General features: G+C 39.0%; 2 protein-coding genes across 2 annotated transcripts; both read right to left on the bottom strand.

Moving 5' to 3' along the window:
• Positions 1-63: 63 nt before the first annotated feature.
• Positions 64-3,609, bottom strand: LOC135169227 (chitin deacetylase 1). Its single transcript, XM_064134015.1, has 9 exons — positions 2,814-3,609; positions 2,279-2,413; positions 1,941-2,045; positions 1,688-1,831; positions 1,378-1,560; positions 1,166-1,304; positions 687-1,038; positions 415-585; positions 64-344 (listed from the first exon to the last, which is right to left on the bottom strand). Exons 1-9 carry the CDS (start codon positions 2,950-2,952, stop codon positions 66-68), a joined length of 1,647 nt encoding a protein of 548 aa, XP_063990085.1. The 5' UTR covers positions 2,953-3,609; the 3' UTR covers positions 64-65.
• Positions 3,610-3,738: 129 nt separating this feature from the next.
• LOC135169222 (ATP-binding cassette sub-family G member 4) lies at positions 3,739-14,798 on the bottom strand. Its single transcript, XM_064134004.1, has 10 exons — positions 14,324-14,798; positions 10,770-10,943; positions 9,972-10,204; positions 9,079-9,196; positions 8,544-8,938; positions 7,934-8,475; positions 7,246-7,414; positions 6,942-7,042; positions 6,682-6,837; positions 3,739-6,591 (listed from the first exon to the last, which is right to left on the bottom strand). The coding sequence occupies exons 2-10, from the start codon at positions 10,919-10,921 to the stop codon at positions 6,247-6,249; spliced, it is 2,211 nt and encodes a 736-aa protein (XP_063990074.1). The 5' UTR covers positions 10,922-10,943; positions 14,324-14,798; the 3' UTR covers positions 3,739-6,246.
• Between the last annotated feature and the right edge of the window lie 1,131 nt (positions 14,799-15,929).

The raw sequence follows: 15,929 nt of genomic DNA, 5'->3' as shown, positions 1-15,929 counted from the left end.
TTAATGTTACAAAATATAATAATTTTTGCTATATTTTAACAAAAAGAATCGGGTTCTTGGCGAGATCAATCCCTTCCGAATTCATTCCTGAACCACGGATACTGTTTCGGACAATCGAAACAAGTGTTCAAGTATCTGTACGACTTGAGGACTCGACTTGACAGTTTACAGGCATTTGGTACTTGGCAGGCGATCTCGTGACGATCGAAATTACGTGGATGGCATTGCCAAGGTTCGAAAAACGATATTTCGCTGATCGGCGTTGGTTTTTTCATCCACTCAATTGTTTGATGAGTGGTAGTGAAGTAGACATCGGATAGTTGAAGTATATCGTCCAGAAATTTCTTCAAAAAAACATAAAAATGACTAGGAACCCCCTTAAAGTAATTATGCTATAGGACGACAAAAGGTTACCTCGAAAGCGTAGACATGAGTTGGATTCCTAAACCACATAGAATTGAAATATAGACCGAATGGTGCTCGATTGGCCAGATAATGTCTTTTGAAGTTTAACATCAAAGTTTTGTAAATTTCCTCACCAGTCAAACTCGTTGGGCACTGTTCGATCATAGCACATGTGTAATCCTGCATAATCAATCATATCAGGGTTTAGGAAGCACCATGTAATCACCGGCGACATTTTCAAAAAATTCTTGCGCTGAACAGAGAGTACAATGATTATTTACCCCAACCAAGAGTTGATTCAACGGGACTTCCCACACCCCGGGATAGGCCCTGGTAGGGCAATTCTGTCCGGTACCAACACACTCATGCGGGCCTTGATAATCCAAAGTGTACGGCCAAAAGGGTGCATCAGTGTAGGGAGCGACCATCGAAGAATCATATGAAAATCCAAATTCAGACATCATGAGAAATTGTTTGTTCCATCCAACTCGGAGGAATGGAGCCCTCATGCCTTTGATGTCCTCCAATCGAACGGCGGCGAATTTGTTGATAATGTTGGACAGTCCCACCATTTCATCGAACCAATCTTCGATTGTTGCGTTGTGAGACCACCATGTCTCTGGACCCCGATGGCTGGAAATTGATCACAGAAATGTGACTGATCCTAGGGCTTTCGCTTCCCTAGCTGATAATTTTCCACGCGGACAGGGATGTTATATTTCATCTCCCTACATTTACGAGCTTTACGATTTTTACTCACGTCACAGAATGAGCAGCTATTTCATGTCCCCCATTCCACAAATACTGAACATCCCGATAGTTCGTGTACTGATGGCTTACATAGAAAGTAGCACGTATAGGGCAACCATTGGGATTCTTCCTGGCGTCGTTGAACAGTTCTGTTTCAACACATCAAAGATTTTGATAAATTTCTATTGTCCCATTGGGAAAGTCAAGCTGTCCTGTACTCACTCGTGTAGAGGTCGAAGTTCTCGGCATTCACAGCATCGTCGAAGGTGATTGTTATCATCTGGGGGACAGTGGATACCGTCAAATTGCCGGGAACTTGTTTGCCATCGTGAGAACACCAGCAATTTGGGAGAGAACATTTTTCAAGGTCACAGGGAAGAGCGATGTTAGGGTCGTTCTGATTATCTGACAGAGAATTCGAATAGTACATTTCGTAACGAGTGTAATTAGGATAATTATAAATACGAGACCGCCCGCGTGAGTCCAAATTCATTCACAATACATTGAACTGTAATTAATTGAGCTGTCTTACCACACCATGCTTCATCAGACCCATCAGGACAATCGACACTTCCGTCGCAAAAATAAATATTAGGTAAGCAAGTGCCATCACCACATGCCAAACTTCCACCATCACAATCCCCATCCTCGAGGAGAGGTCTTGGTGGTTGTACATCTGAAAATGAAAGCTTCTGGTGATGAGAAATTTTACTCCGCCCAAATTATTCACAGCACATATTCAATCGAATTTCGCAATGCTATTAATTTTAGTCGCGTGTTATTACCTGATGTCACGTCGCAATTGTCAACATTAGCTTTAAAATCACATATCTGTCTAGTAACATCGAAGAGAAGTCCCTCGGAGCATTTGAATTCGAATACTTCATTGTCTGCAAATAAGATTGCATCAATGGTGATATGGGAAATAGTGAATTCCTCGAATCGTGTGAGTTTCATGTCTCGTTTTGATGAAGGAAAATTATTGTTAATGAGGATTGCATAAAAAATTGTTCTTTCAGTGGAAATTGGGTAAACAATTGGAATAATAATTATGAACACCACATCGGTGTTGTCTGTTGTCTCTACATGTACAAAAATTGAATGAAAATTTTTGCAGGATTACCTAAACACAAAAAATATTTGGCACATTCAGTTGGCGCCCAAACACTGTGCGCAGGTGTATTTGAATTTCTGTAAAATTTGTTGTACTCGATACAAGGTGCATCATTCGTTTCTCTGCCCCCGGTAACCAGAAAAACTGGAAAATAATTGAAAAATTGTCATGTAAGAATTGATTAATCCGAGGGCCGATAATGTGAAGACAAGTTGCGTCGCAAAAAAGCAGTTTTTCACGATAACTTTCACCGAAATAATTTCCACACGACTATCGCTTCGAGACTTGCCGGAGGGTGAATAATGATACGAAAAAAAATTGATACAACGACTTGAACTTTTCCGAGATCGGCGAGAGACTGGGGAAAAAATCATAGAGTCATAGACGAGTGTTTTCACTTCTCGAAATGAAGTGAAATTTACGACTTTGGTTTTTTTCTCTCTCTCTCCCGATAATATAAATATTTTTTAGAACTAATTTCTCACTGAAAATCATTGATTTCACTGGTCTGAATAATCGACGATATTGATAATAATTATTTTACCGGCATTGAGGATTACTGCTATAGTTGGCAATTTATTGGGTTCGATGGTACACCTCATGACTGTTAAAACGGTACCGATATCAGCGGTGTACCTTTCTCGGCGGCTCGCACTTTCAAACTGACACACGTCTCCCCCCATTTTCACTGGTCCTCTTCAACTCCCAGAAGGAGAAAGAGTTCGTAATATAATTTTCCCACAGCAGAATGATAATTTCACTTACGGGAGATTTTTAGATCAATGACCGTGAGAATAAAGTACATACTTTGATCGAAAGGAAAGCATTTCAATTTTCTAGTCAAACTAATGAATGTTATAATGTTATAATTTTCAGTTAACTTAAAAATGAATGTTCATCCTACAAATTTCGCACCACAAACTCATTTATCTAACGTTCATTGCTTATTTTATAGTTGAACATAATTAAGTAAATTATAAAATTAGAAAATCGTTTTAGGGGAATAAATCCTAGGGAGAAATGTTATGCCCTTACCTGTCCGAGAATTAAGGTCTTATATCACAAAGCCTGGAAAGTATTTTTGGATATGTTGACTCTATGCGCTTTTTTAGGGCCCAATTAACCGACATAAAAGAATCATTCGTGTATAGATAGCCGACATATGATGGTTTATTAAAAATTGAACTAATTCTGTTGTTTGTAGTAGGTTTGTACCCGTTTGTAGTGAGCTTTAAATATTTAATTAGCTTCTCAATTTATTTTTAACTAAATAATACGGGCGGAATACGGACAGTTCACAGCGCCGCGCACGGTGTCCCGAGGTACTTGTCCAGTGCCTTGGCAAAATATAAAGATTAAAGCAGATGTTCATTTACAACCCCCCGCCGATTTAATAATTCTATTTGTCACATAAAAATGATGGCATGTTTTTCAGTAAGTCCATACTTTTGAGGAAAAATATTGAAATATTATTTGTCAATTATCATTCATTTATTTCAATTCTCATGAACCTTGCACTTTGATAAACAAATATTAATTCACATAAACAATGTCTTAATGCTAAAACAATATAACGGTTAATTCATAGTAAATAGTGTCATGTTCTTAAAACGTAATGCAATAAAAAAATACTCTAGTCCGAAATATCTAACTAATCCATCGGTGAATACAATTTCGATAGCGAGTATATACAAATTCAATGCTTCCAAAATTGTAAAAAAATATTTATCAGCGAAATTGTGAAAAGATTGGGTCGTGGAATTTTTATTCTCTCAATTTTGAGATCCATTACCTGCCCTTCAGTCGATAGCCAGGAAAATCTCAGATGGAAAGGACAATGAGACAAAATTGCCCCGAGGATTTCGAATTCAAAATTTATTTTAAAAATTCTCTAGATAAAATGAAGGTAGATTTTTGATGGAATGGTTGCTCATACGGTATTCTTTTCCACTAGCCTTAACTGATTTTCTATCACTGCCTTTTCCCACGAAAATTCATCTGGCGACCGACCTAGCCACCTTGGAAATATTTTAAACAAATAGGATAACAATAAAAATTATTCACTCCTGATTTTTATCGACGTAAAAAGAGAGTTAGTGCTTTTTTCCGATAATATCAAGAGAAATGAATTAAAAAATGATAAAATCACTGGAATTTAAAGTTCATCTCGGTGAAATTAACTCATTGAACTACTTATGACTAACCATAATTGGAGGATAATAAACGTATTTAATTTTAAATAATAATAATAAAGTGCTACTTCATCGAGCGCTCCTTTTAATTGTTGTAAAATTCGATTAATTGACCCTAAATGAGATCCTGCCGAGGGTCTGCTGAACATAGGCCTCTTTAAATATCCATTTTCACTATTAGAAACATTCGATACAATGTTTTAACGAATCACTTAACAATTTTTACACGCACACACACGGAATTTCCTAGTTATGTTTTGGGTTCTTCAAGTTAACGAGGATAATTGAATCAGTGGTGACATTTTCCTCCGAAGATTAATTAAAAATAAGTGTGAATAACATTTTTAACTAGTCTTTCATCACTTTACTGCAGAAATCATTAGTTGTTCCCATCATTAACTCATTATCCTCGAAATTGAAGAGAAAAACATCCAGGCAGCCAGTGATTGGTCAAGTGTTGGCTCTTAATAATTTAATTTTTTGCTTATCAATTATTTTTTACAAGGTAAATCTCTTTAAAAACCCTTCAATGAATGCGATGGGTGAGTTTAAACGGTGTAATGACCCTTACGATATGAGTTGACGTTATTTGATGATTAATTGTGAAAATGTGAGGAAATTCATCCCCACAGGGGGAATGCCAAGCAAGCGGTCCTAAAACAATTTTTTTTTTTATCGATTCGTCTTCTTTTACTCTTATTACTGTGATGTGTCTACGTCTCCGATAATTGCCGATCAATCGCGATTAATTTGGAGGGGAAATTTCGACAATTTCAAATTTTCAAAAATCAAATTTACGAAAGAAGTTTTGAATAAAAAAAATATTTAGAAAATTGGAATACATTTCTCATTTTTGACATTGGTCGAAGAATTGTAAATAATTTTTCTTATTCAAAACCAGTGTCAATTTACGGCAAAACTATTCCAAATCGAGAATAAAAATATGATTCACCATAAATTAAAATTAAAAAATACCTGTCGGATATTGTTCATCAAGTTTTCGTATTTCAGCGTGTGCTAGTAAATCCCAATGAACCATAAAATCCATCATCTTGGTAATAATTTGAGTGTTGTTATATTATTAAAGCTACTTAGTCATATGAATTAACAAAATCAACGTAACTATTTCACCCCTCTGTCCCCTATTATTATAATCTGCTCTAGTTTTTTATGATTTGAATTGTTTTTCGTTTTACTCGACAATTTTTCATATCCATAATTAATTTTTCAGTCTTAATCTGTTCTTCGATTTTATATTTTCCATGTTTCTCGATTGTAATTTTATCGATCAAAACGCACTGTTTGGCTGATTGACGTCTACGGACGTTATTGTCTGCTCCGTCATTCATTTGAATGATGAAGTAGCGAAATTCACCGGACCAAAGTTCTTTTGGAGGATCAGAAATTATTGGATTTAGAATTTAGGATTTTTTCTCAAAGTGATTTTGCTGTTTAAATTCACTTTTGAGTTTCACTCTCCATATCGAGTCATTAAAAAATATTTTTCAACTCTAAAAAACTTTAAAAAGTAAAGAACGAGTCATTTCCTATGAATAATTAATAATGCGTGCGAGTCACGATTTAATTGACGAATTCGATGAACTTGAGACTGATTTTTTCATTTATTAAATCCACTTAATTCAAATTATTTCCGCTATATTGCCAAAAAAACAATAGTTCCCGTCATATCCAGAGGTCAATGTGACGGAAAATTGGTGCCATCGAATTCAACCACTTCATCATCTACTAAATTTGATTATCCTATATGCATGGCAATTGTACCCCCTAGCGCAGTGATCTTATCTTCAGTTTAAGTACAAAATACGTGGAAAACCTTAGGACAATGAGCATGGCAAGGAGGGCAACAGCATCGAGCCAATAGGCCGATTTGTCCATTGCCATTTCCTCGAGAAATTTCTTTGGCTCTCTGTAGTGGCAGTAAGCCTCGCGGCACTTCAATCGTGGTCTATTATACCCAAAGACTGTTAACATTGCACCTTCAAAACCATAACGAATGAAGGACAGATAAGACAACCAGCTCAAGTACGATGGCATTGCGGTGTATTTTATGAAAAATCCAGAGAATAGGATTATGGGAACTGTCGACACTGGGCCAATGAATACTCCACTCTGTAAATTAATTATAAACATTGAGAGAGCTCTGGATTATCGAAAGAGAATGTAATCTTTGGACCTCTAGGAATTATTGTTGTTACTCACTTCGACACTCATTGAAGCTCCAATCAACAATCCAATGGATTGGGATACAAGTGCTGTCAGTACACAAATATTGAGATACATTAAAAATCTGTAAGTTTCCAATGGTTGAGATGTCATGAAGTAAACGATCATGACGTAGGCTATCGAGAACACAGTCTGAAAAAATAATGAGCACAACAAACACATGATTTCTTCATTATCTGGAATAACTGGATAATGGCTTCTTATAATTACGAATGTCAATGTTATGAATTATTTACTTGGAATGGTAGATCAGAGAGCGTTCTAGAGAGGTAGAACGATTTCAGGGAGTACCAGTAATTCAAATGCTCCCTCACGAACACAGACATCTCCATGGGAACTGTAGTGAAGAAATTAAATTAATAAAACACCTTGAATGCACGTAATTATCGTGATTGATCAATTCAGTAGGGAAGTGGTGAAACGAGATAAGTTGACTTATATCTCCGAATCTATGGGAGCGTGAAAACACTGGTCCATAGCGAATAGTCAGAAATGATGTATCTCAGTTCATCACTTCGTTGTTGGATTCGGATTTCTTACACGTGAGAATAGTCGGCATCATGGCGGTGAACATCAGGAACATGACAGTGAAGAAGACACAGCCTGCATTGCTGTAGACTTCAGCACCTTCGTTGCCTATGTCGTAGTACAGAGCGCCAATGAGAAACCCAACGATTATATGAGATATCAATCTCACTCGCGTTAATGTCTGAAAATTCATCGAATGTCAAATGCGGCCCTAAATAAAGCCATGATTATTAAAATATGATTAAAAGTGATTTTTTTCTCTCTCTCTCTCTCAATACTCGATTAATTGACTGAGGTGTTCGTGAGATAATGAGCACGTCGTCGCGATTGATTCAATCATCCCTCTGGGTTCAATGAAACAGGGCACCGTTCAAGAAATCCGTGGGTGTGTGCGTGTGAACTCTAGCAAGTTATGAGCCGGAATGCTCTGTTTGATACTTTTACCGATGTCAATGGGTCTCACTCTTAATTACGGTCAATGAATCGAATTTTCCAAAACGTCAAGGGGTCCATTGATCCCTAGTCCGTATTAAAATTATTCTCCACCGATTATTATCATTCAATTGTGCTCTCACATCAGTGATTGGATGTTAATTCAAATCGCGAGACATTCGCGAGTTAAACTGACTCATCGGAGGACATTCGTGACTCGATAAATCTCGAGAATGCGGTGATATAAAAAATACTTTTAAAAACATACCATATCCCTCATCTGCGACAAAAAAGTTCTCTTCAAGAGAATCCAGAACTGCGTCCAGCCATTGGTCGGAAAGCCGACCTTCTGCTCAATGCTCTCAGCACTGTCCAGTAACGAAGTGGTACAGGACACTGGCATATTCAGGACTGTTCCTGGTGGGCCCTTGGCCACTCCATTGGGTATCAGCCCCTCAACCTTTCCCTCTTTTCCATCATCCGGGGACGACTGTTTGGCGATATCATTCGATACCGCGTGTGTCAACAAATTCGTGTTATAATTCTGATAATTATTGCACTTTCCATTGTTAACGGCAGTCACTAGCTTCTCCACGCACTCTCCGTGTTCTCCGGACGCCACTTCCATCACAAAATCAGCTGGATTGTGATAGCTAGGGCAGTCCAGACCCATCGATGACAGAAATGGCACTAAACCGTGAACATTTCCCTGGTAAATGCACTGGCCTTCGGCGAGGAGGTACAGATTGTCGAACATCTCGAACAGTCTCGCACTGGGCTGGTGAATCGTGCAGATGATGGTCCTTCCACCTGTGATGCAACAGATTATTAATTATTTAATCATCGGAATAAATAAATCATTCTCGACGTTCACCCACCTCTGCAGAGAGACTTCAGGAGGCTGAGGCACTGGAAGCACGAGGAGCTGTCCAGTCCTGATGTCGGCTCGTCAAAAAACATCACCGGTGGATTGTTGACCAACTCTAGGGCTATTGACAAGCGCTTTCGTTGGCCACCAGACAACGACTGTGTCTGAGTGTTGCTGGCGTCCGAGAGCCCCAGGGTGTCGATGATCTCCTCGACGAGGACCTTCTTCCCCGCCGCGTCTATGTCCTTTCCAAGCTTCAGGTTTGCTGAGACTGTCATCGCCTCGTGGACCGTCAGGTGGGGCAGCAGCCGGTCGTCCTGCATTATGTAGCAAGAAGTCTTCCGGAAGTGACGGAGATTCCGCTCCTTTCCGTTTATCAGAATCGAACCGTTGAGGTTGGAGGTCCTGGGGGACATCGACAGGGTCAGGTCACAAGAGGACGGGAGAAAATTATTTATAAATTGATTTATAAATAGTAATAATCGTATGGGAATCTTGGAGCTATTTGGTGCCAACTAAGTTGTCAATGTATTTGATTAACTCACTTGTATCCTGCGAGTACATTCATGAGAGTACTCTTGCCAGCCCCTGAGGGTCCCATTATCGCCGTCAGCTCGCCCGACCTGACCTTTCCAGTCACGCATTTCAATATAGTTTTATACCCTGGAATAAATGGAAATGGACTGTAAATGAAATTTTCACTTCGTCCTTCATTACAGCCTCTGGAAGAGATTGAAAATTCTGTCCTACTTTTCCCAACGCTTTTCCACACCACTTTTTTGGAATTTTCATTAAAAATTATAAAACAGAGCAAAGGAAATCACATCACACATTTTTCCGTTTATGGAAGGAGAATCTGAATAGGGTTTGCGTCAGGATTTTTTTTCTCTATTAATGGGAAGTTTTTACTACTCATCTATTGTGGAAACATGGAATTTAGGCCAAGAAATTTCCGTTGAGATTATCTTCACAAGAGAAATGCTGTAGAAAAACCAAATTGATCTAGTTTTGTTCGACATCGAGAGGAAAATTTTCTAAGATGCAGAGAGCGTTCACTTCAAAGAAGTAAATTATCTTCAATGCGAACCTCAGAATACTCGCGCTTTATGGAAATCGCATACATTTTTATTTATCACTATCGTTCCACGTCTATGATAAACGTCATGAATATATTACACAGTAGAAAAAAGTTCGATAGAAATCGCCAGAAAAAAAGTGAAATTCAATATAAAAAATGTGAGTTGGAATTGAAATTCAGTAGCGAAATGGTAAAACGAGATAAGTCGCCTTATCTCAGAGCCGAATGTTAAGCGATATCTCGAAATCTACGGGAGATAGCAATTTTTTTCATAAAAATTGTTGAACGTTCCAGAATTTTGACGTTTAAACGCGTGCTATTATTTTTATTGCAAATTTTATTGTTCAGAAAATTCTGTACCCCTTTGTCGGCCTTCGGAAACGCTGTAGGCCAAGTCTTTGAACTCTATGTCAACTGGTGGTCTCCTTGGCAAGTGTGTCAGTGCCACCACCGGCTTTTTGTTCACCTGGCCGGGACTGATGCCCGTGTGATTCTGGACCTTGCGGGCTAAACCACCCGTAGCACAGCCCGTGGCGTTGCCATTAGACGATACCGTTCCATTACAGCTGCAGTGAAGATTATTTTGGGAGCCACTGGAAATAGAACAAGAATATATTTTTACAGCGGAATTAACGAGGGAAATTCACCAATAAAAGTTACCAAATGAACAATAACGCGAGGGAAATAAATAATGATTCATTGCCAACGGGGTGTAACCACGTGGTGGCTCGTATTTTTTGTCTGCTTGAGGTGGTGCTGTAGGGCGAATTCTCGACTCTATTCGAGAATTATTCATTTATTTCAAATCGATCTCCCATGAAAATTGAATAAACCATCGCTTCGAGGGATATTAATTCAAATGAATTATCTCTCTGGGGGTGGGGTGAGGGTTTCATTTGCTTTAGTGCTTTCGATATAATGCGACGCTGCGTGGAATAGAATATTCTAGTTATAGAATCAGTAAATGTGGGCGAAATGAAACGACGCCAAAATCTGACCAAGCGAATTCATTTAGCTCGGACTTGAACTCTCCGACACATCAAGTCGTTTCTCTAAACAATTGGGTTTCGCTCGAATATTCCTGACACCGTAAATAAATCTTGGGGACTCGAACAATAAAAAAAATCATCTTACAACATCAGCTGGAGTGGCCTTTACCTGAGAACTGCATTATTCAGACTCTCCAGATGAAGTGCTGGAGGTGGTGATCTGATTGTCACTTGATGTGCTCCCTCAGCGATGAACTGTACTTGCTCTTCCCCGTTGTACCTCGAACCACTGCTCAGTGTGAGATTCTTCATGTCACCCATGCTCCGTTACCCTTATCTTTCCCTGAAAATCAGAATATAAAATTTTTATTCACGAATTTCATGAATGAGAGAGGGAAAATCTGGCGCTTAATCTATTCCATCGGTGGTGTTCTCGGGTGTTTATACATTCAGAGCATTTGGCATGAATAACGAGAGCAAATTGGCATGATCGCAAAGCGAGAAAAACAATTTTGCCTGATAAACTGAATACATTCGTCGGTTTGCGTTCACACGTGCCGTCTGTGTGCGTGATTTGGTCCTCGAAAGGGAATAAAATTGACTTTGCTGCAGTGGCCAGACGGGGTAGATACTGCGGGATGAATAATTTCCGGTATGGGAGAGGAACACGTGGGAGAGGGTTCCTGGTAATGCATCGGACAATTGCAACTGGATGGGCCAATTTTTTTTATCCCAGCAATTTTTTACCGCATGATTTAATCACTACGCTATTAATTATTCCCTGATCCATTCAATTAAATATTAATCATTTATTTCCTTTGTCACTTCGGGATTCCTCTCAGTTCTGAAACTGGAATTTTTGTCCCCGAAGAGTTCTATGACGTCCCGAAACACTCGGATTTGTTTGTCCGAGGTGAAATAAATTATTGAATTTTATAACGAACAAGTCTCAGCCTTCGGCGCAATGATTCTATCGAGAGTGACTCACTCTCTGAGTCAAACGACTCCAGCACTCTCTTCCGTTCATTGTCTCCCGTCGAGAGTGAAAAAAAAAATCAGACCATTTGAGGTGAATATTTTATAGTATTCGAGAGATGTGAAATCGGGAGAAAAAAATTATGCGAATGGTAAAGCATTGGCGCAACTCGTGCAATGCGCCCGTTCCAACAGACTGATCGGCGACAGGATAGTCACAGTTACTCTGGCATGTGGCCAAGAAAACGGCGGATGTTTGTCATGATTAGAAAAAAAAGCCTAATTGATAATCGATAATAATATATAATACTTTATGTGAAGAACTATCGAATTTTGCAAGAATCATTGTGACAATCGAATAATTTAATTCGATATTCAATTAATTTCACGTGACAACCGATGGTGTTCGGTTACACATTGCAGCGAGGTGCGCTAGTATTTAACATCGATTAAAGAAATTCAATATCACGAGGTGACAGAGGAATTACGATTCTGCAGCTGTTGTATGGTATGATTCACGTGTGAAATAAAGCACAATAAATATCCGGAAGAAAGGAAACAAGAAAATTATCACAAATGATTTTACAAATCACGTTTAAGAACTAATTTTTATCGATCTTACGGATAATTAATTAAGGAGATAAGGTACGATCTAAGGAATGTTATCTGGTGGTGCCCAGGTGTGAATTTGTGGAGCTTTCAGTCGACATCAATTGATAAAAATTATCAAGCGGAACGAAAGTTAATGAAAATGTTAAAGTCCACTATGAAATGAATATTAATTGTTCACAGAAAGTCTTCAAATGTTTATTTAATATTCAGTCAAATAATTTAAGGAAAAACTTCCAAAATATAAATTGTATCTCATGAAATAAATACAAGATAGTTATATAAATGGAGTGACATGTATTTAAAATTTTGTTTAGTTCTCAGGTGTAATCAGGTGTTCTCGTAATCGACTTCTGCATTTTATGCATTTAATGTCAATAGTAAATACCAGGTATATAGGAGAAATTTAGGAGCTGTGCGTGATGTAGAGGCACTCGCGCACGCGCGAATTTCTTATTGTGCTACCAACGAAATAGCGACTGAAGTGGATTCCAAGTCTCCTTGAAAGTCGCTACGTGCCTCGGAATACCCTCCCCAAGTCCCAGGGACTAGAAATATCCGAGACAGGAGGAACTTGATGAAAGTACAGCAGAGAAAGAGTGAAGCATGAACAGAGTCACGAGGTTCGCGTAGAAAAATATCAGCTCCTGGAATATCTTTCAGAAATCATTGAAATTAATTTATTAAAAAATTTCCAGAAGGCAGTCATTGTTCATTTGTTAATAAATTCCCATCAGCACTGCACATTGTTATTAACAAACTCTGGAAATAATTTAAAAGGTCGATCGCCCCCTCAAACTTGCAAAACGATTTTAATTTTCGCCAGCCCCCCAGGCGTTAGAAACCCCCAACAATTGCGTGTCAATTAAAAACAATAAAGAGTAAGAAATTAATTAATGACACGCGTGCTCCCAATTGCTCTCATCACCGGGAGAAAAGATAATAATCATCTTGATGAGAATTCGTCGTGCAGAGATCGATGATGGCACAGGGCAAAGAGTAAAGTCCTCGTGTGGGAGAATCATCGTTCTAACGTTAGCACTAGATAGTATCAACGGCGTGACATTCTAATGAATCAAGGACGATGAGTGAATGTTAAAGAAAACATTTGCGAATGGAGTTTAAAGTTCTGAAATATTTCACAGTGGACTTGGTGCAGTGGAATTGGTGGTGATAAAAAGGGGGTGTCGTGGCGATGCTCGCATGGCAACCCACATCCACCAATTGACAACAAAAAAAATAGAAACGTGCATTCACCTTTAAAAAATTGTAAAGAAATAAAAAACACGGGTATGCGATGTTTTCTATTCTCTAAAAAATTGATTATGATATTAATTAAACAAAAAACACACAGAACCCAATGACTAATAATTCAGTAGCGAAGTGGGAGACGACGATAATTCACTTTCGACTGTTGACCCGTTTTTAATAAATATCTCGGAATCAAAAGGAGATAGCGAAATTTTGATGATAACCTCTTTTCTGAAGCGAATCAAGTACTACATCAAAAGTCCTGACAAAAAATCTGCTATCTCTCTCAGATTTGGAGATATCGTCCAAAAACTACACTCGAAGATAAGTCTCACGTTTTTCCACTTCGCTGCTGAATTCTAAAGTTCCAAACCAAAGAAAAAAGTTCTGAGAATAATTGAAACATTAATTCATCGAAATGTTCGCGTCATTGAAAAATTCATTGACAATGCCTGTTCATTGTCATTGCATTGTCCTGACCAGAATTAAAAAAAAACTGGAGGGAATAAATGCAAACATGAAAATACATTTTTTTCTATTTTCAACCCTCCAAAAAATTAATCCCAAGATCTCCCCATCAACATCACACCCCCAATCGTTGTAGCCACCTCCCTTCGTATCAATAACTCCCAAAAGCCACCCCCTGTGCCTCCATAATTACCAAAAAATTAATGATTCATCAATTGTTAACAAACAACCCCAATCAATACTGCACACTTCCCCTACTCGTCCTCGCCCCAATCTAACCTTCAAGAACCTCGAGAAATTGCCCCGAGACCGCCGAGACAGGGAATTTTCCAAAAATCCGACTAAACCCCACCAAAAATCGCAAATTTCAGCGAAAAAAAATAATGAGGGATTAAATTATGGAAAAAACATTAAACTCACTGAAAGTTGGTGGGTAGTCCGTTGGCTATCATACCCCCGCACCCCCGACGTCACAACTAAAGGGACAACAATCACTTCAGGTCTGGTCTGATCCTGACTTACTGTCACTACTGGCATCGATCAACTGACAGTTGAGTGACTCGCGCTCGTGTGCATCGTCGAATATATCAGTAGAAAAAGACACAAAGGATTTCAGTAGTTACTGCCTATTGTCCAGACACACTCAGGGGGTGGGGGAGGCGAGTCGATTTGACACAAGTGCAGTTGCACTTTCCATTCACAAAACTTTCAGTCCGCGGACTGTTGGATTTGATTTTTCACCGATATTAATTAATTAATTCTAGGGGATTTTGGTGTAAGAACACTTTGTTCGGACGTGTGACTTGTACTTGCGGTGATTTGCCAGTCGGTGTCACGGGGTGAGTGGCTGCGTGCGACTCGCGGACACACACGTTATGCTACTGGCGAGGAGCTACCAGCGTCAAAATCAGCTGGCTGTGGGGAGAGCACTCCGCTGGCCTCGTGTCGGCCACTGCAGGGGTGTAGATTTACGGGGGAAATACTGGGGCTTCGGCGAAAGGACGTACGTTCACCCGAGAGCGGCATTTATGAGTCATCTCCGGGAACATTGTGATGGAGACGAGAAAAGAGATGAAAGTTTTGGAATTTTTCGAAATTTCCTCATTTGAATTTTGGGAATTTGATTGCGAACGATTTTCCAGACTTTTAAAATTTTTTTGTACTTGAAATTTGTTGATCCACTCCCCGAGGGTGAATCAACCAATGATCCACCATCATTGGACTATAAATCTATCCTGTGATCAGCCAACGGTCGGCTCACCATCGGCCGCGTGCACTGAGCGATCTAGCGATTCCTCATGGAATAGCCATCGATCGATCCGCCAGGGTCGATCATCGATGGAAAAATTATGCGGTTCTCCACCGAAATTTCCTTGCCCATCGACTGGGGTTACTTTTCACCCCGGTCGACGGATAATCGAATAATCTGAATGTGCATAACCCGCTAAACGTCAACATCTGACCTTTTTCTTAACTGTCAAAGTTTGTTACGGTAATATTTGTTGCGGTGACGAAAGACCCTTCGCGGTATCGATTATCGAGTTAAAGCAGACTTACAGCTACCCAATAAAAAAAGAATAGAATGGAAATGAAAGAAAATAGTGCAAGAATAGTCGAGCAAACTCCCCGGAATTTCGTTCATCCTGCTCTCCACTGAATTTCTAAAGTAAAGAAAATATTTTTCCCACTTTTTGTTCATATTTTTACGGCTCAAACCCGTTTTCAGTTCATGGAACTCGATTATTCGTGCGAATAAAAACCACAAACCTATTTCACCTTAGAAAAACTGAATGCAAAGACTGTCTTCAATTCTCGAGCTTCCAAAATGTCTCTTCTCCAACTCTTCAGTATTTTTTTTTTTACATTTTCCCGTATAAAAAATCGTTTTTCCTCACATGCCAACGAACAATCCTCCGAGCGTTTATGCAAATGTTCATAAACCATAAAAATAAAATTTTTATTTTTCTCAACATGGGATAAAAACGGAAAGGTATGTAGGGCCATGAAATTCTAGGGTTCGTTCGAC

The sequence above is a fragment of the Diachasmimorpha longicaudata genome, chromosome 14, assembly GCF_034640455.1.
Source record: "Diachasmimorpha longicaudata isolate KC_UGA_2023 chromosome 14, iyDiaLong2, whole genome shotgun sequence".
Taxonomy (NCBI): Eukaryota; Metazoa; Arthropoda; class Insecta; order Hymenoptera; family Braconidae; genus Diachasmimorpha; species Diachasmimorpha longicaudata.
This window is presented reverse-complemented; position numbering and strand designations above follow the sequence as displayed.